Here is a 27868-nt window from a genome sequence, read left to right as displayed (position 1 = left end):
TGTAATGTGCTGGCTTGTAGAAGTGCAAGGAAAGGAGATGTCATCTTGCTCAGTTGGTGGATTTTGCCGATGTCGCAGCACAAAGCATCCATTATGGCACAATTCTCATGAAAAGACAACATAGTGACTAGTTTTATTTTTTTCAGGTACAAGGTGCTAAAAAGCAGCAAAACATTTCAGTGTGGTACACTTTTGGTGAGAGTGAGTGAAATAGCAGCAGTTGCCTCAATGTGACAAGAAATGTATAGAAAGTATAGAAAATGATAAATGCAGCGGAATGAAGGTGGTGAGTATACTACATCTTTGATGTGATGTTATTGAATTTTCATCCAGGATTGTACTTTCCTAGTGAATCATATTCCTCTGGGTTACAGGGTTGGAGAAATACCTCTGGTTTTCTGACTTTTTCATCCTTTCCGTGTTTCAGTTTAACAACAAAACCCATGTTGGAACAACCATTTTGGTTTTGTTGGTTCACCTTTGGTGTAGCACAAGCCATTATCTTATCCATGATGTGGTACATTGTTCTCACCATGTTCGTTTTTCTCCTCCATTGTGTCCATCACAGGAAGCCTGTGAATGTATCCACCATTTTGGGGTAAAATATGCCCGAACCTTTTTGCTCGATGGCTGTGTGGATGTTGGATGGTTGCAGCAAAGGCCGACATTTTAATCCCTCCAAACTTGAACTTGGTAAACTGGTGGTTGGGTGGGAGAAGGCTGCAGGGCTGGAGCTGAGGTTGGGGTTATTCCTCGTGCCAAGCCGAGAGTCGAAAGGGAGTACAGGTTGAAGGTCATCAGTGCCAACGTAGGGAAGAATGCGAGGCAGAAGCCGAAGGATGAATACCAGCTGTTGATGGTCAGCCAGTAAATAAGCCTGAGAAAAAAAATCAAGGGTGTTGGTTCATGTCGTTTTGTAGTTTTATTATTATTTTGGTCACAAATTAACAAATGACAAAACTGGTCTTCTGCACCCCAAGACAGTATGTGGTTTCCAAAGGACCCTCTCTGCCCTACCCACACTTCTCGCATACTCATTGGTAGTTTGAGAATCTTCTTCCCTTTGTCCTTCAGCTTCTCCATGAGCTGAGACTATTGTATTTAAGAAGTTGTTTTGTAATCCTGTGTTTGGAATGTTAAAGGTGGAGTGACAAGGCAGACGATTTATTTCTGTTGGAGGTGTTGAATATCTGAGTGGCCTTTTGACTTGGTTATTCTGAGACCTGCTAAATCTCCAGGTAGAATGATGTCACCCTCAAAAACAAGACCAAAAGTCTAACAGTGGTGTGGCCGGGCTTGTAAAATATTATAAACCACAAACACATATTGTTAGCTTTTCAAACAGTCGCTAATGCTGTTTATAACATTATAGAAAGAAATTTGGAGGAATCCCGACATCCATGAGGGAAGTTTTACTTCCAGAACTGAGCGAAGATCTACTGTAATCTATATACCCCACAAGGGTTGGAGGTGTGCTCATTTACCAAGCTGCTAGCTAGTGCTTGCCAAGCCAGCCGTTCCTTAAGGGTTTTGATTGGAGTGCTTGCTCGAATGTTTAAACCACTTGGCAATCTCTCCACAAGAAACTTGGTAAATTAACACACACTCAATGTTCTTGAGACCCGATCATAGATCGACTGTAATCTATGTACCCCAAAGAGGAATGACCTTTCCTGCAGCTCTCGGAGTGAGCAGGTGTTTACGCCGTAATGACATCATATACGTAATGACATAGCATGACGGCCGGACACAAAACTGCCGCTACTTTAATATATACAAGATATATATTTAACTTCCAGTAACGTTGCAGTCACGACAAAGGGATTAGTGTTACGATTAGATTTACTATAATAATAATGTTACGTTATTATTACGAATTTTTTTTTTTTTTTTTTAAACCGAGGTGAATTCCTTACTTCCGCGGTTACACCGCTTCAATCCATCAACTTTCCATTCACGACATTGGGATTAAAGTGTTATGGTTATATTTACTATAATATTATTATTATTACGAAAACGATACCACTGAAACGATACACTTCTGTATTAAGAAACCTGGGTTTAATTTGTCCGAAGCAGACGGTGAGTCATAACGCCTAAGGCCTATACGTACCGTATTGTTGGAAGAGCCGTAACACCTATGCTTTTGATATTTGATGGTCATTTTAACAATCGGTTTGTTTGTGTTTCACACTGAATGAAAAACATACACGTAGAGCATGGCGATTGTGATATATGACAGGTTCGATGATATGTTCGGCATGAATGGCATATAAATCAAAATGGCGATGTGTGGAGATGCAGTACCGCCGTAATGACATCAGACGTAATCACATCACCCTGTCATGTGATTCTCAGCTCTGATTGGTATACGTTTGAGGGGACATACATACATACCGTCATACATACAGACGGACAAACTGTTCTAAACGGCTCTGCCCGATGGGCGACGCCCTAAAAACACAAAAAACAAGACGTCATACAGAGCACAGTACTTTCAAAATTCACCCCTCCCCAAAATAAAAGGTTGCCATGGATACATCAAATTGTCCATTTCATTAAGATTATAATTGACTATCTTAATTAAAACTTGGGTCACTCGGATTAAAATTGATGATTTTTCAGTTGAAAATTGATATTAGAAGTTTGACCTTGAGTTGACCTTTGACCTCAAAAATAGTTTTCCCAATTTAGTGATTCAATATGCAAATGCTGTTCAGTTTTCAAGTCAATCGGATGAAAAATGGCAATTTTAGAAATTCTACCTCAAAATCAATAGGCTTCTTCTTTATGACCAACTCTACCATCTGATGAAGCTTCGTGCAGATCGGTTTAAAATTGTGACCTGTAGGTGATTGACAAACACAGAATAACACACAAGACAAACCATTACACTTGAAAAAGCTTCGATTTTGCAAGTAATAAAAAATTTTTAAACCCCTTCCAACACAATTCAAATTCTGGGCACTTCTGAGCTCCTCACCACATACAAGGCTTTCATCCGCAGCTCAATGGAATACTTCTCTCCCCTATGGGCTGGTGCTCCTGCCTCACACCTAGCTCGGCTTCACGCTGTTGAAACCAAAGCATTCAGAATCATTGGAATCTCTCCTGATGAAGCTAACTCCAAGGGCCTCTCACTCACTCACCGCAGGCAGGTTGGTGGTCTTTGGCTTCTACCGACTCCTCTCCGGCCTTGCTCCCCCTGCTCTGTCTGTGCTCTGTCCCCCAAATATTCCTACAGGACACAATAGATCTGCCAGCAACCCTCTTATGGTTAAACTGCCAAAATCAAGACTCTCTGCTCACCTTCACTCTTTCATTCCTCTTTACTCCCGCCTCTGGAACAAACTTCCCCACTCCCTTCAATCCCATTCCTCCCTCCAGGTCTTTAAAACAGCTGTTCACCACCATCTCTTATCTTCCCCCATCCAAAACCTTGATCTTTTCTACCCCCATTGAAACAGCCCAAATTCGCCTCTTTCAATCCCCAACTTCTTTCCTGAAAATCCTAGTAGTGAAATTCCTAGTTGTGTTCATTTGCTTTACACCGTGTACTCCTCCCTCGTCCCCCAGCCCTCCCCCTTCCACAGATTTACCGACATCCCTGTTCTCTACTGTTGTGCTTGTGTGCTTCCCTCTCTCCCCCTCTTGTCTCCCGCTCCCTTCATTGCATGTTTTATGTGTCTGTGCATGTTTTCATGTTCAATGTGTTAGCTCTTACACGAGCCTCGATTCTGTATGTAGTTTCTAAAATTCTGTGCAAGATTCTAAAAAAAAACAAAAAAAAAAACACATTTACTTATGTTTTTAGCTTAAAATATAGAGGAACCAGGTGCAGTCAGTAATAGATTATAGTTGTAAAGAGGAATTGTATCTTTATTTCTGCCACTGAAAGTGGATGGAGGTTATGTTTACACCTGTCTGTGTGTAGGGTATCTATAAATAAAACAAGTACAAAAAGTTTTAATTAAAACAAAAGCCGCGTCGATGTTACACAATCCCTAGATGCAGCTGTGCCTATAACGTCGATGTTATAGGCACAGGACATTCCTATTGATTCGATTACTTGATGTTATTTTTGTGCAAAGTGAAAATATATCTCGGCAATTTCCCGTGTGTGGCGACGAATTTTTAATATATCTCGGCATTTTCCCGTCTGTTATTTCAGGCGGTGTATGACTGACCATGCCGCGATTTAAAAAATATATATCTCGGCAATTTCCCGTGTATGGCGACACGTGAACGAAGCTATGCTCCTCTCTCCACATTATTGTGACGACGTATAAATTAAATATTTCATCGTGACGATTGTCATCAAATGGACGAATTTTTAATACTAGGGCATTGCCCGTACTATATCTATATCTAAAATTATATCCCCCCCCTCTATTTACATGAAATGGTTTGGTCCAAAGCGAACGGCTTCCGGAGTTTGGTAAAGAAATCGCCATCGCGTGCACAAACGCGCAGGAAAGCGAATGAATCGCAAATTCGTTTTTATTAGTTTTAAAACATAGTTTAACGCCAACATAGTTTGCAAACGTGAAATAAATGAATACGCTCTCAAATGTGCCATCCGAGGCAGAGTGTGTCCGCCACGTTCGGCACACGCGATAGTTCGCTGCTCTCTGATTGGTTGAATCGTTTTTTGGACATAGCTCGGTAAGTAATTGTCCGATTAATATGAAACCTTGAAAAGGCACATCCTCGGGTCCCCAGCAATATACCTGGCAAGTTAAAAGTATATCGGACCCGTGGTTGTCGAGAAACAGCGGTCACAGACAAACGTACAAACGTACAAACAGATTACTGGAATTATAGATAGATATCTCGGCATTTTCCCGTCTGTTATTTCGGGCGGTGTATGACTGACCATGCCGCGATTTAAACAAAATATATATATCTCGGCATTTTCCCGTCTGTTATTTCGGGCGGTGTATGACTGACCATGCCGCGATTTAAAAAAAAAAAAATCTCAATGGACTTGAAGTTACAGGCCTTTGAGAATTCATTTCGTTCTATAAAGGGCAACTTTCATCGGATTTTCTTCCCGTTTTTTTTCAACCGAGTCTAAAACTATGTTAGCGACTGTGAAAAATGAAATGATATATCGAATTTGATTTGAAATAAAACTGTGTGAGAGAGGAAGACACCACGGGCCTACAAAACAGGCCTCAAAGCTATGCGAGTTAATAAAATGGTGGATATTTGTTTATATGAAGCCTCTCCCAGAATGGGTGGAGCTATGGTTCCCAGAATGGGTGGAGCTTTGAGGTTTTTTCTTCTCTGCAAGAACAAGAAGAACAAGAAGAACAACAACAACAGCAGAGGGCACTCTATGACCAGCGTCTGCGATGCGGCTAAAAAACAAGTACAAAAAGTTTTAATTAAAACAAAAGCCGTGTCGATGTTGCACAATGCCTAGATGCAGCTGTGCCTATAACGTCGATGTTATAGGCACAGGACATTCCTATTGATTCGATTACTTGATGTTATTTTTGTGCGAAGTGAAAATATATCTCGGCAATTTCCCGTGTGTCGCCACGAATTTTTAATATATCTTGGCATTTTCCCGTCTGTTATTTCAGGCGGTGTATGACTGACCATGCCGCGATTTAAAAAATATATATCTCGGCAATTTCCCGTGTGTGGCGACACGTGAACGAAGCTATGCTCCGCTCTCCACATTATTGTGACGACGTATAAATTAAATATTTCATCGTGACGATTGTCATCAAATGGACGAATTTTTAATATATCTCGGCATTTTCCCGTCTGTTATTTCGGGCGGTGTATGACTGACCATGCCGCGATTTAAACAAAATATATATACACAAAGAATTAAGTTAAGCACCCCTACACAAAGAATTAAGTTAAGCACCCCCTAATATATATTCTTTGTGTATATGTATACATTGGCAAATTGCGAAGATGGTCCCTCCAATAGCCACTCTGGATGAATTGGAACGTGCATTACATCGGGAATGGAACAACCTGCCACAGCAACGCATACGACGGCTTACAGGGTCTATGAGACGTAGGGTTGAGTCAGTGATCCGATCACGTGGGTCCTACACACGTTATTGACGCAAAGATCGCTAGAGGTCTTCTCAGAACAATGACTGTATGTTAGAAAACATAAACGTCATCCACACTGTCCGTGATGGACCTATAGCTCCATACTTAAATTGAGGTGAAAATATGCCTAAAATTCCCAAAAAAATTCACCTTAAATTATTCAGAATAAAATATTGAAAACGGCATGATTGTTATGTTTTTATGTGACCATAATATCACTTCTCCAGAAAATATAGCAATATCATGGGTATATTACACTGTTTTGACGACAACAAACTTGTAATGTGCGAGGTTGTAAAAAAACGGGGGGGGTGCTTAACTTAATTCTTTGTGTATATATCTCGGCATTTTCCCGTCTGTTATTTCGGGCGGTGTATGACTGACCATGCCGCGATTTAAAAAAAAAAAATATCTCAATGGACTTGAAGTTACAGGCCTTTGAGAATTCATTTCGTTCTATAAAGGGCAACTTTCATCGGATTTTCTTCCCGTTTTTTTTCAACCGAGTCTAAAACTATGTTAGCGACTGTGAAAAATGAAATGATATATCGAATTTGATTTGAAATAAAACTGTGTGAGAGAGGAAGACACCACGGACCTACAAAACAGGCCTCAAAGCTATGCGAGTTAATAAAATGGTGGATATTTGTTTATATGAAGCCTCTCCCAGAATGGGTGGAGCTATGGTTCCCAGAATGGGTGGAGCTTTGAGGTTTTGTCTTCTCTGCAAAAACAAGAAGAAGAAGAAGAACAACATCAGCAGAGTGCACTCTTTTGACCAGCGTCTGCGACGCGGCTAAAAAAGGTACAGGCTGATTCGGATGAAGGTTGGTGGAAAGGTTGGATGTGTGACAAGGACGAATTTGATTCGATTTTGGTGAGGATCTGGATATGAGAATCCTACTATTAGTTTGCAATTGATAACTGGCTTTTGACACCAACACAAATTTTTATTATGGACCCTTGGCATAATTTTCCCAATAAAGCTACATATATTGAACAAACACTCAAATGGGGTAACTCGCTGCCATTAGAGCATTTAAATTGCATCAACTGTGGCAAAAAATGTGAATTGCTCCCAGCTTTCCAGCTCGATGACGGAAGATGCCATTTGCATTTTTGCCAGCTCCATATTTATCCGGTATAGACACTGGCAACTTACTAGTTTTTTTTATTTATTATACTTAGCGAATCTTCAGAATTGAGAGACGGGACCAGAAACTATTAATCGCATAACTTAAAAAGTTGTGGTTGGGGTGTGCCAAATCTTGGTGGATAGGTTTGGTAGGTGACGAGAACAAGCCGATTTGATTTTGCTTCAGGTCCGGCTCGAGATCCGGCTTATCTGTGGGATACAAATTGTAAATTGTTCGGCCTGGCTTTGGATTTTAAGATTTATAGATTGGATCTGCTGAGTGCCATCTTGTTGTCCCCCGTCGCTCAGCGGAGCGAAAGGGGGACTATGGCTTTCCCCTCCGTCCGTGTGTCCGTGCCAACGTACGGAGTACCAACTTCTAATCTGGTGTGTGGGTGTATCTAGGCATAAGGAAGAACGCTATTGAAAATTGGTTCGCCACGTCAAAATCCAAGATGGCCGCCGCCATGTATGTCTGAACCTTGTGAGATGAATATCTTGAAAAATAAGCGAAGTACCAACTTCTAATTCTGGCGTGTGGGTGTATCTCGGCATAAGGACGAACGCCATTGAAAATTGGGTCGCCACGTCAAAATCCAAGATGGCCACCACCATATATATGTCTGAAACTTGTGAGCGAAATATCTCGAAAAATAAGCGAAGTACCAACGTCTAATCTGGTGTGTGGGTGTATCTAGGCACAAGGAAGAACGCTGTTTAAAATCGGGTCGCCACGTCAAAAGCCAAGATGGCCGCCGCCATGTATGTCTGAAACTTAAGATGAATATCTTGAAAAATAAGCGAAGTACCAACTTCTAATTTGGCGTGTGGGTGTATCTCGGCATAAGGACGAACGCTATTGAAAATTGGGTCGCCACGTCAAAATCCAAGATGGCCGCCACCATATATATGTCTGAAACTTGTGAGCGAAATATCTCGAAAAATAAGTGAAGTACCAACTTCTAATCTGGTGTGTGGGTGTATCTAGGCACAAGGAAGAACGCTGTTTAAAATTGGGTCGCCATGTCAAAATCCAAGATGGCCGCCGCCATGTATATGTCTGATGCCATGTATGTCTGAACCTTGTAACCTGCATATCTTGAAAAATAAGCGAAGTACCAACTTCTAATCTGGTGTTTGGGTGTATCTCGGCATAAGGAAGAACGCTATTGAAAATTGGGTCGCCACGTCAAAATCCAAGATGGCTGCCACGATGTATGTCCGACACGAGATGAATATCTTGAAAAATAAGCGAAGTACCAACTTCTAATTTGGTGTGTGGGTGTATCTCGCCATGAGGAAGAACGCTATTGAAAATTGGGTCGCCACGTCAAAATCCAAGATGGCCGCCACCATATATATGTCTGACCCTTGTGAGCGAAATATCTTGAAAAATAAGCGAAGTACCAACTTCTAATCTGGTGTGTGGGTGTATCTAGACACACGGAAGAACGCTGTTTAAAATTGGGTCGCCACGTCAAAATCCAAGATGGCCGCCGCCATGTATGTCTGAATCTTGTGAGAAGAATATCTTGAAAGATAAGCAAAGTACCAACTTCTAATTTGGTGTGTGGGTGTGTCTCGGCATAAGGAAGACCGCTATTGTAAAGTGGGTCGCCACGTCAAAATCCAGGACGGCCGCCACCATATATATGTCTGAACCTTGTGAGTGAAATATCTTGAAAAATAAGCGAAGTACCTTCTGGTGTGTGGGTGCATCTCGGCATAAGGAAGAACGCTATTGAAAATTGTGTCGCCACGTCAAAATCCAAGATGGCCGCCTCCATGTTTGTCTGACCCTTGTGAGCGAAATATCATATAGCATGTTTTCTGCGTGTTCCACTTTGTCAACTCACATCACTTCCCCGACGGGGGACCTAGGCGTAACGCTTGTTACTGTTTGTGTGCAAGCACAGCAGCCCTTTCTAGTTACCCTGCAAAGCCAAAAGTGGGGTTTAGCATTCAGTTTCGCACGTGTGTGGCGTGTGCCGTACGTGTCTGCATTTTAGAAGTTCATTTTCTCGGCAACCGTTGGTCCGATTCACAATTTTACTGTAGAAGCGCCTCCGCCTGTATAATGTTTTTATTCAGAATTATGACGTCCTTTGTCACGTGTTATGGACGCCATCTTGGAAAAACGTTACACCTCTATATCTGCCAAACTGCTCAATGGAAAAAAAAATTGAAACATGGCTCATTGTCAAGTACTCACCATGGGGAATATGATATGTTGATGGTGATGTCATCGGTGCCTTAATTATGACGTCATAATTTGAAAAGTACAACACTTATCCGATCATTGTGAATTTGTTTTCTCAGCAACTGTTGGTCTGATGGGCACGAAATTTTCACAATAGGAGCGCCTCTTCATGTAGAATATTTTGATGATAATCATGACGCCATAGGTCATGTGGTACAGGCGCCATCTTGGAAAAAAAATCGAAAAAAGTTGCACCTCTATATCTCTGAAACCGCTCCATGGAAAAAATTGAAACATGGCTCATTGTAAAGAACTCCATATGGGGAATAGGTGTTAACAATGACGTCATTGGTGCCATAATTATGACGTCAGAATTCGACAGGGACAACGCTTAGTCTGATCAGTTTGAAATGTATTGAGCGTGATCTATGCAACAATTATATTAGAGAATATAAATTTATGATGTCATCGCTCACGTGGTCTGGCATCCATATTGGATCAAAAAAAAAAGAAACTTTCAAAAACAGAAGAGTTGGCTCACAACAAGCTGACTGCGCAGGGTAAGTATTCTATGAATACCATCTAGTTTTGTATGGAGTTGCTCTAGCCACATGAGGGTGATTGAAAATGTAATTTGAAAGTAATGGCTTCGTTCACATCAATTACTGACTGAATGAAGTTTCATGAAAAGTCTTTTCTTTCCTGTGAATTTTAAGTCTTCCTGATTCAATACCACTCCATTAATTTGAGGTCTCGTGATTCAGGATTTGAGACATGTATTTGTGGTAAGGCGATTATTTTACTCATTCCTGCATTACGCCGAGACAGTTGATACCTGCAGGCTTAATTTGAAGTGTTCTCACCTTGCCAGCACAAAAATTCCAGCGAGAATAGGTAGCAGCTTGAGAGCACCGGAGGGTGCGTACGATGAGAATACAAGGAGGTTGATGCAGAAAAGCAGCAGTTGCTGGGCCGAGTCGTGCACGAAGGTGTGGGTTGCTGAACTGCAACTATTCCGCTCGGCCTTTCTCTGCCACGAACAGAGTCTAGATAGACCACAACCAACCACACCTTGGGGAAAAGTTATGGGGTGGAAGAGAAGTTAGTGGCTATGGTGTGCTGCTTTGGGGGATTTGTTAATCGAAAATAAAAATCTGAGGATTGGTTGTTGTCGGATCAAAACGCGGATTTTATGGAAACCGCACAACCTCCCGAACTTGCTCCTTTCCACCCCTTTTGACTCGAGTACCATCAACAGACGGTTATCTCAAGTGGTGGTGTTTGCAGATCCAATTATTTTGCCCCTTCTCAACCTAAACTTGTAGGCCTACACAATTATTGGAAGCTAATTTGACACCAAATAATTTCAAATCAGGTTGAGTTTATCTTGGAAGATCAAAAAGTGTAGAGAAGTTGATGAAACTTATTTTTCTCGAGGCATTATCCAGCTTCCACATACACGATTGTCATCTGTGTCGGTAGCACCTCTGTGTCATCCATGTACAAATCTTTGGAATGGATATACAGACGTGTCAGGCTGTGCTTTGACACTCGTAATTTGTAAAGGTGAATGTGTTTTCAAGGATCCAAAGAGATAAAGATCAAGCAAGTCTGGACAATGGGACATGATTTTGACTTCCTCACGTATCTCTGCTTGAGCAGTAATATTCACATTTGTGAGGGTGAGTATGTTATTGCGCAGTTATGTTATACATTGACATGTCCACAATGATAAGTGGACATTATCTGCTTGTCTCACTTCATTGTGTTGCTGTAGTACTGGGCGTTAATTATTTTTCCACGTTCAAGAAGTTCCACCTCGATTGAACAGTTAAGGTCCTCCCATCATTGGACTCTTCCACTGTCAATCGGCCTATCACTTTCACATCGCTGACAGGTCGGTGGACTCTGTCTTCTACGACTTCCTTTCTGGTCTTGCACCATCTCCTCCTTATGTGCTTTGTACCCCCAACCCTCTGAATGTTTCTATTGGACACACGCGGTCCACCAGCAACCCTCTTCTGGTGAAACTCTAAAATCCAGATTCGCTGCTCACCTTCATTCCTCTTCCCCCTCCCCCGATGGTGCAACCAAATTCCACATTCTCTTCAATGTCATTGTTCCCTCCAGCTTTTCTAAACAACTGTTCACCACCAGCTCAGATCACACCATCCCCCACCCCTTCCAAAACCATGATCATTTCTACCCCTGTTGACCCTCCCCAAACCAAGTTTCTGTTTTTTCCATCCAAGAGTTTCCTTCTTTATCCATCTTGTCCTGCCTTTCCCCTACCCCTCACTCTTCCCCATATCCATTATTTCTACAAGTTTCCCTCCATTTTGTCCCTCATCCCTGCTGTTGGTGTTTTTTTTTCCTCCACTCTTTTTACCGTTTTGTTCTGTTATGTCCTGATCTGTTCTATGCTCTTCCCACGAGCCTTGACTTCGTTTGAAAAATTAAAGGTTCCCCAAAAGACTTGAGCTACGCATGCTCTCGGATTTGAATCTCAAATGTTTGTGGTGGGATACACCAATAAAGTCTTCATTCCCACGCTGGTTCACATTGCCTCATGAAATGATGGATGTAAGTCTCATGACATTGTCACAATATTCAGGAAATCCTCTCCCTTCAATTCCAGAAGCTTTATTCCAATGGCCACCCAAATTGCCTTTTGATCACATGTGAGGTCCTTTGGTGACCACCTTGCACCAAACTTGTGGAATTTCAAGTGTGAACTGGAAAGTTCATAAGAACACCTTACCCCACACAGTCTTGAGAAAAGGGACATGGGAAGAGTCTTTTAAACTCTTGCTTTTCGTTTTTGTTAGTGATCCGTGCATAACAGGCCACACGGCGTTATGGTAACCACACAACGCTATATGCGCTGCCATATTTGTCAGAATACAGAATCTCAAACAATTCTGCCTTCAGGGCATGATGGCATGAATGCTGATTCTCATAGCTTTTCTCATAGTTACTCTGCCCTCAGGGCATGAATGTTTCTCCAAGTACTGCCAAACTGAAGGGTTTTGAAAGTGCTAAAAAGGCAATTTGTGTTCTACATTATTCAAGTATATAATTCAATTTAAATAAAATAAGGGTGTTAAAGGTTGAAGAAAAAACAATCTGGAAGGTTAACATCTTTGCTACCATCTTGTATAACAAGTTACATTAGTTATTAATGCCTGTTGTCTGCGTCCTTTATGAAGTCTTCAAAAACAGCATGTTTCCTGTTTGGAATGATTTTCAATTTTGTTTGAATTCCAGGCAGGCATACAGAGTAAAACAAGAATGACCACACCATGGTCATAACCTGAAACAAAATCCGGTAATGGGCCAATTGGGAAACGTGCATTCAACGCACTCTTATGGGTGTAGTACTGGTGAAAAATTGAGAAAACTACATAGGTACCTTTGAGAGGCCTTTACACAAAAACAAAGTCAAGTTTATATCTAATTTTCAGTTTTTCTTGAAAGATATTATAATCTTGGCTTTAACTCAGACCAGTTTCAACGCTTTTTTGTCATATTACATGCATATAATTTGCATAAATTAGACCGTCAATAAAAAACAAGGAAAAACAAAGAACACATTTCTACTTCTATCTTCTATGTCACCTATCGTTCTTTTCACACAAAACTTGGTACATGTATTATACATGTGTTACTCTACTACCTGATGAGAGGATTTTGTGAAATTATGTCAAATGTTCACTAATTAGCTAATTATGCCAATTACCAGATAAAACTTGGTTGTCCTTCAATAAATCCACAATGGCTACTCCTATAAACAAAAGCCTTCATCATTTTAAAGGAAGTGATATTCTGAATATCCTGTCCAAATTTCAGCCCAAAAGAATGATGCATTTCCCAAGTTATAACAAATTTCATGCAAAATATTATATATATATATATATATATATATATATATATATATTTTTTTTTTGTGTACTGAATCGAGGCTCGTGAAAGAGCTAACATTTACTTCACAAACAAATCAACCAGACAAACAAAACACACAAAAAGAGGGAGCGGAAAACAAGATGGGGAGAGAAGGGGAAGCACACAAACACAACATTTGAGAGCAGGGAGATGTGTGGAAGGGAGAGGGCTTGGGGGGACGAGGCGTGGGAAGGGGGGGGGGGGGGAGTACCCGGCAATAGACGTACCCGGCTGAAATTTGAATTTTTCAATAATTAGGGGTACTTCTATGACCTCTAATAGCATGATTCTTGTTTATAAGACTATAAGGAAACTGTTCAGCTAAAAAAACAAAAAAAACACCTGTTCACCAGTACTACACCCTTAAAAGATTAACAGCGTGTTGGGAAACGCACATTTAATGTGCTATTAAAAAATTTACTCAACAAGTGTTAACAATGCCACCCTCCCCTGGTTATATCAGAACGAGCTGATTCGTCAGACGGTCACCGATTACTTAACCTCAATATGGTATCGTTCACAAATTACAGTACATGATTACACTATTTTTTTGGGGTATAGTAATTTCTGTAAAGTAACACTTTATTATGTAACATAACGCTTGTTTGCTATGCGTTCTGACATACCATGCATTCTGATGGGCTTGATTAAACCTTACTGTTATTCGACATATATTACATTTTTCAGATTCCCTTATTGTCAATAACACTCGATCCAAACAAAGCCAATGCAAATCTGACACAACAAACCAGGGCAGTGTATAATCAACAGATGCCCACAGGGCTAATGTGTTAGGCCCAACAGAAAACCAAGATGGCGGCCATATAATAACGTCTGCTATTGGTCGGTGGAGTCAAGTGACACATGTGGGTGTGGTCTGGCAGCTGTCCATCCAATAGGTGCACATTTCAAAAATTGACCCCCTCCCCACCAAGACATGTCACAGGTAATAATTATCTCACTCCTCTCTGCGCATGTGTGATTGGGACGAATCCAATTTTGTGTACTCAAGCAATTGATGTAGGCTATGAGCCAAGGGGGTTGGTCGGTACCATACAGATGGAGTAAGGCTCATTGTGATTTTTAGCAACATATATGTGCCTAGATATGAAAAAAAAGTGATAGCAGTGTATAACTCTCGGCCATCTCTGTGTTATCACCCGAAATATTATTATACGCCTGCTTCGCTTCGCCAAAAATTGTGATATTTGCTAAAATTGGAATAAATATGTTTTTAAGGACCACAGAGTGCCAATAATTTGCATACTGGATGCCAACTAATATAGTAATAGAAATATAGAACATTTGTGGGGGTTATTTATCAAAATATTGATATAATGACAAAAAATATGTTAAATTTAGTGAAAAAGTGGTCGAAATCGCTTCGAGTTCAGAATTCACATTGTACATTTTTGTCAATATTTCAAAAATGAAAACTCCCAGAGTAACATTTGACCCCTCAAAATCTTCGCAAGGAACCACTGCATTGGAATATATCATTACTTTGTAATATGGTGGTTGTTTGGGGCACATATTTTGGCAAAGTTCAAAATATGTTCAACCATACCCCCTAATTTTGATATTTTGGAACGAAACATAGCTTTTGAACATTTTAGGTTTATTCGTCTACTACTTTTGGTATCTCAGTGTAATTTTTGGTATTAGCTAGTATCCTAAAGTAGGTTTGTAACATCAGCTACATTATATTTCACAATGCATGCAAACTTGCTCCACGCTCTAGGTTTATCATGATCTCTCGAACAAATACGATCTCGATCTCGATCTCGGCACTCTGTGGTCCTTAAAAACATATTTATTCCAATTTTAGCAAATATCACATTTTTTGGCGAAGCGAAGCAGGCGTATAATAATATTTCGGGTGATAACACAGAGATGGCCGAGAGTTATACACTGCTATCACTTTTTTTCATATCTAGGGACATATATCTTGCTAAAAATCACAATGAGCCTTACTCCATCTGTATGGTACCAACCGGTCAATTTGGGGGGTCTGGCTCATAGCCTAATGTTCAAAATGATTTGTACCTCATATGACACCTTTTACAGTCACGTGAAAAAGTAAGTACACCCCATGTAAAGTTTTGACTTTTTCAACATATTTCAACATACAGCTATTTGATCTTCATTTCAACAATATTGATAGATAAAGGTGATATAATATAACAAATATCATGAAACATTTACATTTTGTAGTCCATTGTATAATTTAAATAAACATAAATGCAAATTTCACATGTGGAAAAAGTCAGTACACCCCTACATTTATCACTACTTCAAATACCTAAAATTAGAATCAGGTGCACCAGCTCAAGTGCAAATGATTAGAACATCGTTAGAGAGGATCTTGGTGGAACCTGTCTTATTTAAACCTCAGACATTTAGTTTGGTTTGCTCTTTGTTGTTGAAGTGTGTGGCATCACCAATCACCATGCCTAGATCAAAATAGCTCCCTGAGGCCTTCAGAAAGAAGGTTATAGATGCCCACGAGTCTGGGAAGGGATTTAAAAAGATCTCCAAACAATTTGAAATCAATCATTCGACTGTCCGGAAGAACATCTACAAGTGGAGAAGATTCCAAACAACTGCCAACTTGTTCAGGCCAGGCCGCCCCAGTAAGTTCAGCCCGAGAGCAGACCGCAAGATGCTGAAAGAAGTCTCTAAGAACCCCAGAATGTCATAACGGGACCTACAGGTAGCTCTTACCACTGTTGATGTCAAAGTGCACGAGTCTACCATTAGAAAGAGGCTGCACAAATTTGATCTACATGGGAGGTGTGCCAGGAGGAAACCTTTGCTGTCCAGAAAGAACATCAGGGCAAGACTAAAGTTTGCCAATGAACACCAAGGCAAAGCCCAGCACTTCTGGAACAATGTGCTCTGGACAGATGAGTCAAAGGTAGAGCTATTTGGCCACAGTACCAGAAGACATGTTTGGCAAAAACCAAAGACAGCATTTGACCACAATAACTTGATACCAACTGTAAAGCATGGTGGTGGAAATATTATGGTTTGGGGCAGCTTTGCTGCATCAGGGCCTGAGCAGCTCACCATCATAGAATCCACTATGAATTCTTCATTGTACCAGAGGATGCTTGAGGATAATGTGAGTCCATCTGTCGGAAAGTTGAATCTCAACCGAAGGTGGACCTTGCAACATGACAATGACCCTAAACATACCAGTAAATCCACCAAGGAATGGCTGAAGATAAAGAAATGGAGGGTTCTGGAATGGCCAAGTCAATGCCCGGATCTAAATCCCATCGAGATGTTGTGGGGGGATTTGAAACGAGCTGAGCATGCAGGAAACCCCTCAAACATCGCACAGCTGAAAGAATTCTGCATGGAGGAGTGGGCAAACATTTCTCCCAGTCGATGTCGGAGACTGGTAGACAGTTATAAGAAACGCCTACTTGAGGTTGTTTCTGCCAAAGGGGGCAATACCACCTATTAGAGCCAAGGGTGTACTTACTTTTTCCACATGCGAAATTTGCATTTATGTTTATTTAAATTATACAATGGACTACAAAATGTAAATGTTTCATGATATTTGTTATATTATATCACCTTTATCTATCAATATTGTTGAAATGAAGATCAAATAGCTGTATGCTGAAATATGTTGAAAAAATCAAAACTTTACATGGGGTGTACTTACTTTTTCACGTGACTGTATGTCTGCTTGAGTGACAACAATTTATTTTGTGTTATAATGCTCAAGATCTTATCAATTCACAGGTGTCTTCTAACTTGATCAATCATCCCAACACGCTACAATGACTACATTGAAGATATAAATCACCAAATTGTACAGACTGAACCACCTTTAGAGGCCATTTTTCCCCACAGAGCAGCGGTTGGCCTTTTTCGGGCACCTTGGTCCCTTTTTGAAGCAATGTTTTATGGCCGGATGCCCTTCCTGCCGCCAACCCTGTTGGTTGCCTCTTGAGACACACAGGGAATTACCAGTGAACTGGTACTCAATTTGCCAACATCAGAAGGATAACAGGCCTTGGTGTTAATTGATAACAACCTGAGTGATAACAACTCAGGTGATAACAACTTGAGTCAATCCCCTTGGTGTTAATTCAGCGATCGACCGGGATTCGAACCCAGGATCCTAGGATCCCAAGCCGGCACCCTAACCGCTAAGCCAACACCAGACCAAATTGTACAGACTGTCATTTGTAAATATCAGTTGCTTTTCTGTTCTTCTTTACAAGTAATTTAATGATGCACCTCTGTTCCATAGCATGTGACTATATTGGCTACCATCTTGGTTTTGTCCATAATGCTATGAGCAGTTTTGATTCCACTTCCTGCATAACATTCTGAAGTTAGAAAATATCGGTGCACAATATTTCAACTTTGAACTTTTGTTTGGTGTTTAACATGTTTTCCAATGAAGAGGCCAATTTTTTTTTTCCATTTTAGGCCTTTGTCGTCCAGGTACCTGTCTACATACTTCCCAAGATCACTTAACTTGCAAACTTAATGCTGATTAATTTCCCTCCAAAGCTGGTAACTCGCAAGGCTTGGATGCGTTTCCCATCATTACAGTTTCCAATGAGTGATGGTTCTTCTATTCCATCACGCCCTTCCTTTTTAGTTTTGCCTTTGTTCGTTTACGGAATATTGGTGCTGCTTCTCGGCAGATTGTGGGCCCAATCCAAGTTACCCTGAGAACGTGATGACCCTCTTCTGTCTTTTTTCCTACTTGAGTGAGGTTCATTGAAGAGTACGGTTAAATTGACATTGGGGGTAATTGGGCAACAATTGGGCACAATCGCCAAAGGGACAAACAAACCGGGAATGAAGGTGAGACAGAGAAAGAGAGACAACACTGAAATCAGAAAATAAGAAGGTTGGGTAAGGAAAGTTTATGGGGGTAACAAATATCATGGGTCAGTATGAACGATGACATGAGGTGGTGATGCACTGCATGCTTGAAGCCCTGGGACAGAAGAGTGAGACGGAACAGCCTCTGGGACAGAAGAGTTAGACGGAACAGCCTCTGGGACAGAAGAGTGAGACGGAACAGCCTCTGGGACAGAAGAGTGAGACGGAACAGCCTCTGGGACAGAATAGTGAGACAGAACAGCCTCTGGGACAGAAGAGTGAGACAGAACAGCCTCTGGAAGATGGTTCCATAGATGGGAGAAGTGAGGAATGAAGAGCTAAGGTGTGCAATCAGTCTGGATTTTGTACGTTTGACCAGAAGGGGTTACTGGAAGAATGCTTCCTTCCTGGAGTTGCAGAGGGAGCAACGTTGGAGAATAGACAGAAAACAAACCAGGAACGTACGTACTATTCCATTGAGCTATGTACAAAGGCCTTGTAGATTCAGTAGTTCTAATATTTCAAGTAAAGACTCGGTTCGACGGAGGATGCCCAGTCTGTGGCTGGCTTTGGAGGCCAGCTTTGCCATGTGGTTGGCCCTGGAAAGATCATGGCTGATGGGGAGGCCAAAAGGTAAAAGGACAAACTCTTTCAGTGAATGAGCAAAATGTTGCAGCCCCTCCAGGGATGGCTCTTCCGCTCTGGTGCTTTTGTGCAGAAGTTCCAGGATTTTGATCCGGTTATGTTAAAATGGTGAAATGTATCCATCCACCCAACTCAGAATGTCGTGTAACTTGTGGGATGCCATGTTTTATAAACTTATCCACAAATCCTCAATACTCTGAAGAAACAAATGATTTTAATGAAATGAGTTATAATTATCGTAATTGGACCAATAGCAAAGCTTGATCTTGCATTCCATGATTGGTGGGAATAAATCCTTCAGTACAACATTTGATGCAATGACTGGAGATCAGAATTATTTTTTTTCTACAAATTGATCAGTCTCGTGATTCTCAGTTCATCCTCTTCCCTGAGCTTAGGTGCTCATAAGGCAGTTTTTTGGCAAGGTTTGCATTGGGTGGTTTGCTGTTGCCTTTCCGGGCAGGAATTTGTTCAGTGTGCCGGCACACAATGGCCTATTCTTGCTAAAGACATCGTGGGATCTATAATGTCTGTCTGCAAACGCTAGCAGATGGGACACCCGGCTTAATGATCCTTCAAAGTACCGGCATAAGCATTGATGATGCCTCAAAGGCTCGGGCAAATTTATTATAATCGATTTCTTATTCATGTAAGGTTACAATTGTATGAATTGAATGAATCATTTCCCATTTCACTTGAATGAATTGTGTTGTGTGCAGATTATTTATTTTTAAGTTCATCATTAATGCCAGGTGCAGTTGATGACTATTGACCGAATCAATTTAGACCATTTTCTGCCCTTCCTCGGCCCAGGTTTAAATGCTTTGCTTAATTCTTCACCCTCATCTTGATTGGTAATTTAAATAAATAAAAATCACTATAAGGTAAACAAATAAATTGTCACTAACTCTAAAGTGTCACTGCAGCTCTTATTACCCTGCACCCCCAAAGCGAAAAGTGAGGTTAAGCAATTGGGTCACCCTGTCTGTCTGTCTGTCTGTCTACAGATGTCAGTTTATGTTTGAGGAATATTTCAATTGAATGTTGTATTTTGAACATGAATCGAAAAATTTACCTGTAGTTTATCAGTATTTTGGCTCTGAATTTGGCAGATTGTACAGAATCCCATCCCAAGTGTACATGTGCAGAGTGCGGTACCATAATTATTTTACTCTGTCTAACTGTCTGGCAGTCAAACAAAATTTAAAATCATTCCAAACAGGAAACTTACTCTTTTTAAGGATGTCATAAAGGACACATACAACAGGCTTGGACAACTAATGTAACGTGTTGAATGAGGTGGTGTAAATAGACATTGTGTCAGCAGTGGTAAAATCCCGGAATTAATTTTTTTATACGACCATTAAATCTTTATTTTATTTAAATTTAATTATATACGTTTAATTATATACGACCGTAGAACACAAATTGTCTTTTTAGCGCTTCCAAAAACTCCAGTTTTGCAGTACTTGGACATGTTAGACGAGGTGGTGTATAAGTCTGTTCAACAGCGGTAAACCTCTGGAATCTTTTCTACGACTGTTAAAATAATTTTATTTCAATTGAATTATATACTTGAGCACGGCATGGGGAAAGGTGTTCTATAAATTCTCTAGTTAACTGTACGTAGTTAATTGTCCAGTTCACCATGTACCTGTACTGGAAAAATGTCGAGGAATGGGGAGTTGGAGGAGGTGGGGAGAGAGACTCGATGCTTAGATGGATAGAGATCAAATGAATTCATTCAGATTGCTTACTGTGTGTTCAATAACCATTCGGATCAGCATCTGCGAACTCCGTCCATGATCGAGGCTTTGACGCTTCAATACCAGAGGGTCTCCAAACAGCAGGTCCACCAAACAAACAAATAAAAACCTACACATTCCACAAACTCTTCTTTCTCCTGTCATCCTCAGTTCTCTCAATTTTTATTTTCTCATCTGCCACCCTTTGGTACATACATAGTTAGAGAGTTCATAGAACACCTTAGCTGTCTTGAGAAAAGCTTGGATCTCTCTATGAACTGCCAACGATCTTGGAAAAAGATGCACTAAACAGACAGATTTTTTTGGACGAAGTTAGCTCTGTGGGTGCATCGAGAGGCCCCACCATTTTGTCTGACCCTCACTGTTACTCCACCCTCAAAGCACGCATCAAATTTGATTGGTCGAGACGGCGTAAAATTTTGCCCAAGTACGACTAAACTGAAGGTTTGTGGAAATGCAAACAATGTGATTTGCGTTCTCGGTGTTCAAGTATATAATTCAATTTAAATAATATAAAAGTTTTAAAAGTTATTGGAAAAAAACTTGCATTGGAAGTTTACCTTCATTGACGCACTGTATTTTACACCACCTTATTTAACACAGTAAATTAGTTGTTCCTGCCTGTTGTTTGTCCTTTATGACATCCATAATAACAGTAAGTTTCTTGTTTGGAATGATTTTCAATTTTATTTGACTGCCAGACAGACTGAATCAATTGCTTAAGCCCACTTTGTGCTGCGAGTGTGGGGTAATAAACAGATGGCCGGCCTGTTGACATGTGACTTCAACAGCGAACTCCTTTTAAATGTCTTTGATCGAAAGAATAATTAATTCCATATCAAGAAAGAAATGGAGTTAATAATTACCTCCACCATCACATGTGGACAGAGGTAATGTATTCACACCTGTTTGTCTGTTTGTGGGCAGGATGTCTCAAAAAGTTATGAATGGATTTGGACGAACCTTGGTGGACAGTTTGGGTGTGACAAGGAATAATTGATTCAATTTGGGTGAATATCTGGATCCGGATACGATAATTTTTGCATGAATTCCATGAAAATCGTCACCCACGTGTGATTCCGTCACATTACCTGGTCTGCCACCTATAGTTTGCAGTTTCTGCATTGCATTACCAATAAGACTGCGATAGGAAAGCAGTACTATTGTTGACGTCCGAATTTTTTTTTCTAGACCTTGTGTTCACTAACAGAGCAGAGTTTTTATATCAAATCTCATTAGTCTGTTTACCATGTCCACATAGTGTGATTCCGTCACAAGACTATTCTGGGTAACAAATTTTGTTAACCGGGGTAAGCCTCACTGAGAGTAGTACTCGTCTGTAGCCATGTGACAGTTCTGGTTCAATACATATAATTGAATTCTCTCTGCTCTTCTTAGCATTCAAGATAATTACCTTATATGTTCAAAATTAGAGTGCACATGGTGATTCCGTCACGATGGAATTCATGTTTGAACGATTCTTCATCATTGAGAGATGGGGCCAAAAAATGACATATATATATATATATATAGCACGATATCTCAAAAAGTTATGGATGGATTATGACAATAATCCAGAACTTTGTGAATGGGTTGGTAGGTGACAAGAACAAGGTGATTAGCTTTTGGTTCAGGTCCAGATCCGGGCTATCTGTGAGCTACAAAACATAAACTGTTCAGCATGATCGATGTGTGTGTTCTGCCGAGTGCGTTCTAGTTTTATTTTGTTTTCATTAATCTGTCCTGTTGTGGGGTAATTATTCAGGCCATATAATACAGGGGGTTAATAAGTTCTGTTTTTAGTAAAATTATCATGGAGACTTTTACTCCTCTTGGCCTTGCCCCCCCAGCCCTGTCTGTGCTCTGTCCCCCAAATATTCCTACACGTCGCACAAGATCTGCCTGCAACCCTCTTATGCTCAAACTGCCAAAATCAAGACTCTCTGCTCACCTTCACTCTTTCATTCCTCTTTTCTCCCGCCTCTGGAACAAACTCCCTCACTCCCTTCAATCCCACTCCTCCCTCCAGGTCTTTAAAACAGCCGTTCACCACCATCTCTTATCTTCCCCCATCCAAAACCTTGATCTCTTCAACCCCCGTTAATTCACCCCAGATCCACCTCTTTCAATCACCGACTTCTTTCCTGAAATTCCTAGTCGTGTCAATTTGTTGCTCTCTCTCTCATGCAATTTGTTTTAAACCGTGTACCCCTTTCCTCCCCTTCCCCTCCCCCCTCCACCCCTCAGCCGTCTCCCTCCCACAGATCTCCCGATGTCCCTGTTCTCTGCTGTTGTGCTTGTGTGCTTCCCTCTCTCTCCCCATCTTGTCTCCCCCTCCCTTTATTGTTTTATGTGTCCGTTGATGTTTTTTTGTGTTCTATGTGCCAATGTGTGTTTAATGTGCTAGCTCTTACACGATCCTCGATCTAGTATACAAAAAAGAAAAGAAAAAAAGACATTCCCAGTGAATATGGGTTTGTAGGAAGACAAAAATCACCCCCAAAGTAAACCGGGCTATACCACATCCAGGGCCAAATTAGTTCCGGTTTGGTGTATATGGCGGTGATTATTTTTGAATCCAATACTGATCTTTGTTCAATGTGATTTGAATAAGATGGAAATTGACAATATGTGCACATTACGTGGATGGGAATACAATAGGTGGCGACGTCATAAGTTATAGGAAATTTGAAATGATTCCTACCGAATGCCAGTGGCAATGCAGCAACGAAGCAGCAGCGCAAAGCGTACACCATTCTGGGTAAAACTCCAGGTAAGTGCGGCGTCTCGAAGGGCAGCACCTTCGCACAGGTGTACAACAAGCAGGGTGCGAGGATCATGGCTAGTAGTGCCGCTAGTAAGGTGTGAATAGGACCACGTTGGCAACGTCCGGCACAACATCCATGATCTCCATGGTCTTCCCCTCCGTCGATGTGCTGCACCCCTTCATCTCTGGTGAATCCACGAGAAACAAGTTCGATGCTCTCTGCTTCCAATGACCTCGAGGACATGGGTTGCACCGACCTCCTGGGATCACCTTGTGGCCAGGGGGCGCCCCTAGGAGTACTGGCCCTCGGTTTCTTCGTCTGGACCGGCAGATCCTGCATTAAGGACAGGTCGGGGAATGGTGGTGGGGGCCAACGATCCACATCCCCGGGGCTTCGATCTGAAGACCCCCCATCAGAGTCGGGTGGTTTCCCACTGTCCGAGCTCCCTTGCTCACCATCATCTGTCAAACTACGTTGTCCTTTTTCCGAATGGGGTTTCATGTCGATAATGAATGCTTTGTCAGGAGATGGTGGTGGCGATGGAGGGCAGAGCAAGGGCCATGAAGAGGTGGTGCTGTGCTGAATGGGAAAGATGTCGGCTCTCTCTGGGATGAAACGCACTGCATTTGTTGATGGTTGTGTTGCTGTGGCTGGTGGTGTTGATGGTGGTAAAACCGGATCTCCTATTCCCTGGAGCTGGTTAATAATGTTGTTGAGAGATTCCTGCATCTTGCTCAGGTCGTCATCTTCTTGTTTCTGTGACATGACACTTTAGTGGAAAAGAAGAAGAGTCTGAAAAGAAGTTCAAAGTTGAGTCAAAATGTAAACAGTTTTAGACGATTCTAAAAATCTGATTCATTTACTCAAAGTAGACAAAAACAAGACGATGATGGGATAATGGGATTAAAGTGAAAACAAAAATAAAAGAGGAATGCTGTACAAGAAGACTGGAGAGAGGTGCAAGCAATACAAGTTTGGAATTAAATAATTAATGAACAAGTATGAGTGAATCGCAAAATAACAACTTCTGCTTAGAAGGAGAACATCGGAGGAAGGATTAATGAAAATGATACATTAAGGGATTTCAGGAATGTTTCGGAACAAATCCAGTACCGACTACCGTACTGTACACAGAGACACACATGTGATACCTATATAGATGTCCGAGTCCTCACTTGTTCTCCGAGATTAAAGGACAGTCTCTCGCTGGTCTGAGGCAGACGGTTTCCAAAAAAAGAACTAAATCCTCAAGGAAAAGCAGCGGAGGATGCAGAAGGCGTGTAGGAAGGTATTCGTGTTTGTGTCTTGGCAAAACCCGAGCCTCGTCTGCCAGCCCTCTGCTCTCGCTCAGTCCCACCCTGCCAACCGTTAGGGGCTGCCCCACACTGGGGGGGGACTGTTGATCCAAAGCCGCCATTAATTCCTCTTTACCAATCATTTCCTACTGTACACTTCATCCCACAATTCCTGGATGGTTTGCCTGTGTCCGGTATGTATATATATATATATATATATATACACAAAGAATTAAGTTAAGCACCCCCTAATATATATTCTTTGTGTATATGTATACATTGGCATATATTCTCAGGTATGTGAGATCAAATAATGATTGGTATGACATTAGCAATTATCCATTGATGAAATTGAGTGATCAAAGTGAAAAAAGTGATTGGTTGAGTCAGTGATCCGATCACGTGGGTCCTACACACGTTATTGACGCAAAGATCGCTAGAGGTCTTCTCAGAACAATGACTGTACGTTAGAAAACATAAACGTCATCCACACTGTCCGTGATGGACCTATAGCTCCATACTTAAATTGAGGTGAAAATATGCCTAAAATTCCCAAAAAATTTCACCTTAAATTATTCAGAATAAAATATTGAAAACGGCATGATTGTTATGTTTTTATGTGACCGTAATATCACTTCTCCAGAAAATATAGCAATATCATGGGTATATTACACTGTTTTGACGACAACAAACTTGTAATGTGCGAGGTTGTAAAAAAACGGGGGGGGGGGGGGGGTGCTTAACTTAATTCTTTGTGTATATATATATACATATATATATAAATATATATATATATATATATATATATATATATATATATATATATATATATATACTAGCGGGGTCACCCGTGGGAATCCCACGGGCATGGATGTGTGTGACATTTCGACATATTGAGTTAGATGCTGCACATTCATTTTTACAAAATGGTTACTGGCAAGTCATCAGATCCAGAAATGGTGTGATGAACACAATTTATTTATTTCACATAATATGTGACCCCTCACTCCTCTCCACCTGACACTCTCCTGTCTCCACCTGACACTCTCCTGTCTCCACCTGACACTCTCCTCTCTCCACCTAGCACTCCTCTCCTCTCCAAACCCTCACATCCCTCTCCTTTCCAATCCCTCACCTCTCCAATCCCTCACACTCCTCTCCTCTCCAATCCTTCACACGCCTCTCCAATCGCGCCTCACACTCCTCTCCAATCGCGCCTCACACTCCTCTCCAATCGCGCCTCACACTCCTCTCCAATCGTGCCTCACACTCCTCTCCAATCGTGCCTCACACTCCCCTCCAATCACTCCTCTCCAATCGTGCCTCACACTCCTCTCCAATCACGCCTCACACTCCTCTCCAATCGTGCCTCACACTCCTCTCCAATCGTGCCTCACACTCCTCTCCAATCGCGCCTCACACTCCTCTCCAATCGCGCCTCACTCGCCTCTCCAATCAGCTTTCCCCGTCTCGTTTCTCTCCTTTTTCTCCCGTCTCGTTCTTTTTCTTGCTCCAAATCGGCCCGTCGGAATCGGAAATCGGCCCGTCTCGCCCGTCGGCCCGTCGGAATCGGAAATCGGCCCGTCTTGCTTTTGTGCTTGTGCATAAATAAATTGTGTTCATGACACCATTTCTGGTGTTGGGCTAGCGGCTAGGGTGCCGGCTTAGGATCCTGGGTTCGAATCTCGGTCGATCGCCGAATTAATGCCAGGGGGGTTGACTCAGCCTGTCATCCTTCCGAGGTCGGCTAATTGAGTACCAGTTCACTGGTAATTCCCTGTTTGTCGTTGAAGGCGGCAAAAAGGGTTGGCGTCAGGAAGGGCATCCGGCCGTAAAACATTGCTTCAAAAAGGGGACAAAAAAACAACAACTACCACGGTCCCCGAAAAGGCCAACCCCCGCTTTGCGGGGAAAAATGGCCTCTAAACGGTGGTTTTTACACCATTTCTGGATCTGATGACTTGCCAGTAACCATTTTGTAAAAATGAATGTGCAGCATCTAACTCAATATGTCGAAATGTCACACACATCCATGCCCGTGGGATTCCCACGGGTGACCCCGCAAGTTTGCATTGACGTTCGTCGATGGACTCGTTCGCCCGTCTCATTCGTTTTCTTGCTGCATCCTGTTCAAGTCTGCGTTCTTCATCGATCGTCTCATTCATTTTGGAAATAGAAGTTTCCACGCAGCGCATGAATTGTCACGATCCTCAAGAGGAATTTGTCTCGTAATCATCAAATGATAAATGGCAAGTAAATTATATTGTGGAAAATTAAAGATTTCAAATAAACCTATTTAAAGTGTATTCGCACATAACTAATTTTAAAAAACGAAGAAATATCTCTCGGTAATTTCCTGAAACATATTTTACTTCCGGCTAATAATGTTGAATTAAATAAAAACGAAGAAATATATGTCGGCATCATTGTTGACGTTTTTGTGACGACTGTCATCAAACGAAAAAGTAATATATCTTAACGGAAAAGCAAAAGCGAATTTTTAATATATATCGACACGTTGCCGTCGGTGTCATGTTGGGCGGTGTATGATACACCATGACGCGATTTTTAAAAATATATCTCTGCATTTTCCCGCGTGTGTGGAATGTTCTCAATTATTGCTGACACCGAGTCTAAAACCATCGATAAAAATGAAATCATATGGTGAGTTAGATTGGAGATAAAGGCGTGAGAGAGACTCAATGGCCTTGAAGTTGAAGTTACAGGCGTTTGAGAATTCATTTCGTTCTATAAACGGCAACTTTCATTGGATTTCCTTCCCGTTTTTTTTCAACCGAGTCGAAAACTATGTTAGCGACTGTGAAAAATGAAATGATATATCGAATTTTTAATATGTATCGACACGTTGCCGTCGGTGTCATGTTAGGCGGTGTATGATACACCATGACGCGATTTTAAAAAATATATCTGCATTTTCCCGTGTGTGTGGAATGTTCTCAATTATTGCTGACACCGACTCTAAAACCATCGATAAAAATGAAATCATATGGTGAGTTAGATTGGAGATAAAGGCGTGAGAGAGACTCAATGGCCTTGAAGTTACAGGCATTTGAGAATTCATTTCGTTCTATAAACGGCAACTTTCATCGGATTTTCTTCTCGTTTTTTTTCAACCGAGTCTAAAACTATGTTAGCGACTGTGAAAAATGAAATGATAT

At 41.3% G+C, this 27868-nt stretch overlaps 1 protein-coding gene across 1 annotated transcript; it reads right to left on the bottom strand.

The window, feature by feature from the left end:
- Nucleotides 1-102: 102 nt before the first annotated feature.
- LOC137434112 (uncharacterized) lies at nucleotides 103-24744 on the bottom strand. The gene is made up of 4 exons (XM_068126793.2): nucleotides 24570-24744; nucleotides 23331-24163; nucleotides 10280-10487; nucleotides 103-877 (listed from the first exon to the last, which is right to left on the bottom strand). Exons 2-4 carry the CDS (start codon nucleotides 24157-24159, stop codon nucleotides 670-672), a joined length of 1245 nt encoding a protein of 414 aa, XP_067982894.2. The 5' UTR covers nucleotides 24160-24163; nucleotides 24570-24744; the 3' UTR covers nucleotides 103-669.
- Nucleotides 24745-27868: the final 3124 nt, after the last annotated feature.

Source organism: Myxine glutinosa, chromosome 10, assembly GCF_964187855.1.
Source record: "Myxine glutinosa chromosome 10, kmMyxGlut1.1, whole genome shotgun sequence".
Lineage (NCBI taxonomy): Eukaryota > Metazoa > Chordata > Myxini > Myxiniformes > Myxinidae > Myxine > Myxine glutinosa.
This window is presented reverse-complemented; position numbering and strand designations above follow the sequence as displayed.

Excerpts from the sequence above, each read along its gene's own strand:
- LOC137434112 (XM_068126793.2), bottom strand. The coding sequence starts at position 24,159 with ATGTCACAGAAACAAGAAGATGACGACCTGAGCAAGATGCAGGAATCT. Across the intron at positions 10,488-23,330 it reads TGCATTGCCACTGGCATTCG|GTGTGGTTGGTTGTGGTCTA; the intron begins GTAGGAATCATT and ends CTTTTCCCCAAG. Across the intron at positions 878-10,279 it reads GGAATTTTTGTGCTGGCAAG|GCTTATTTACTGGCTGACCA; the intron begins GTGAGAACACTT and ends TTTTTTTCTCAG.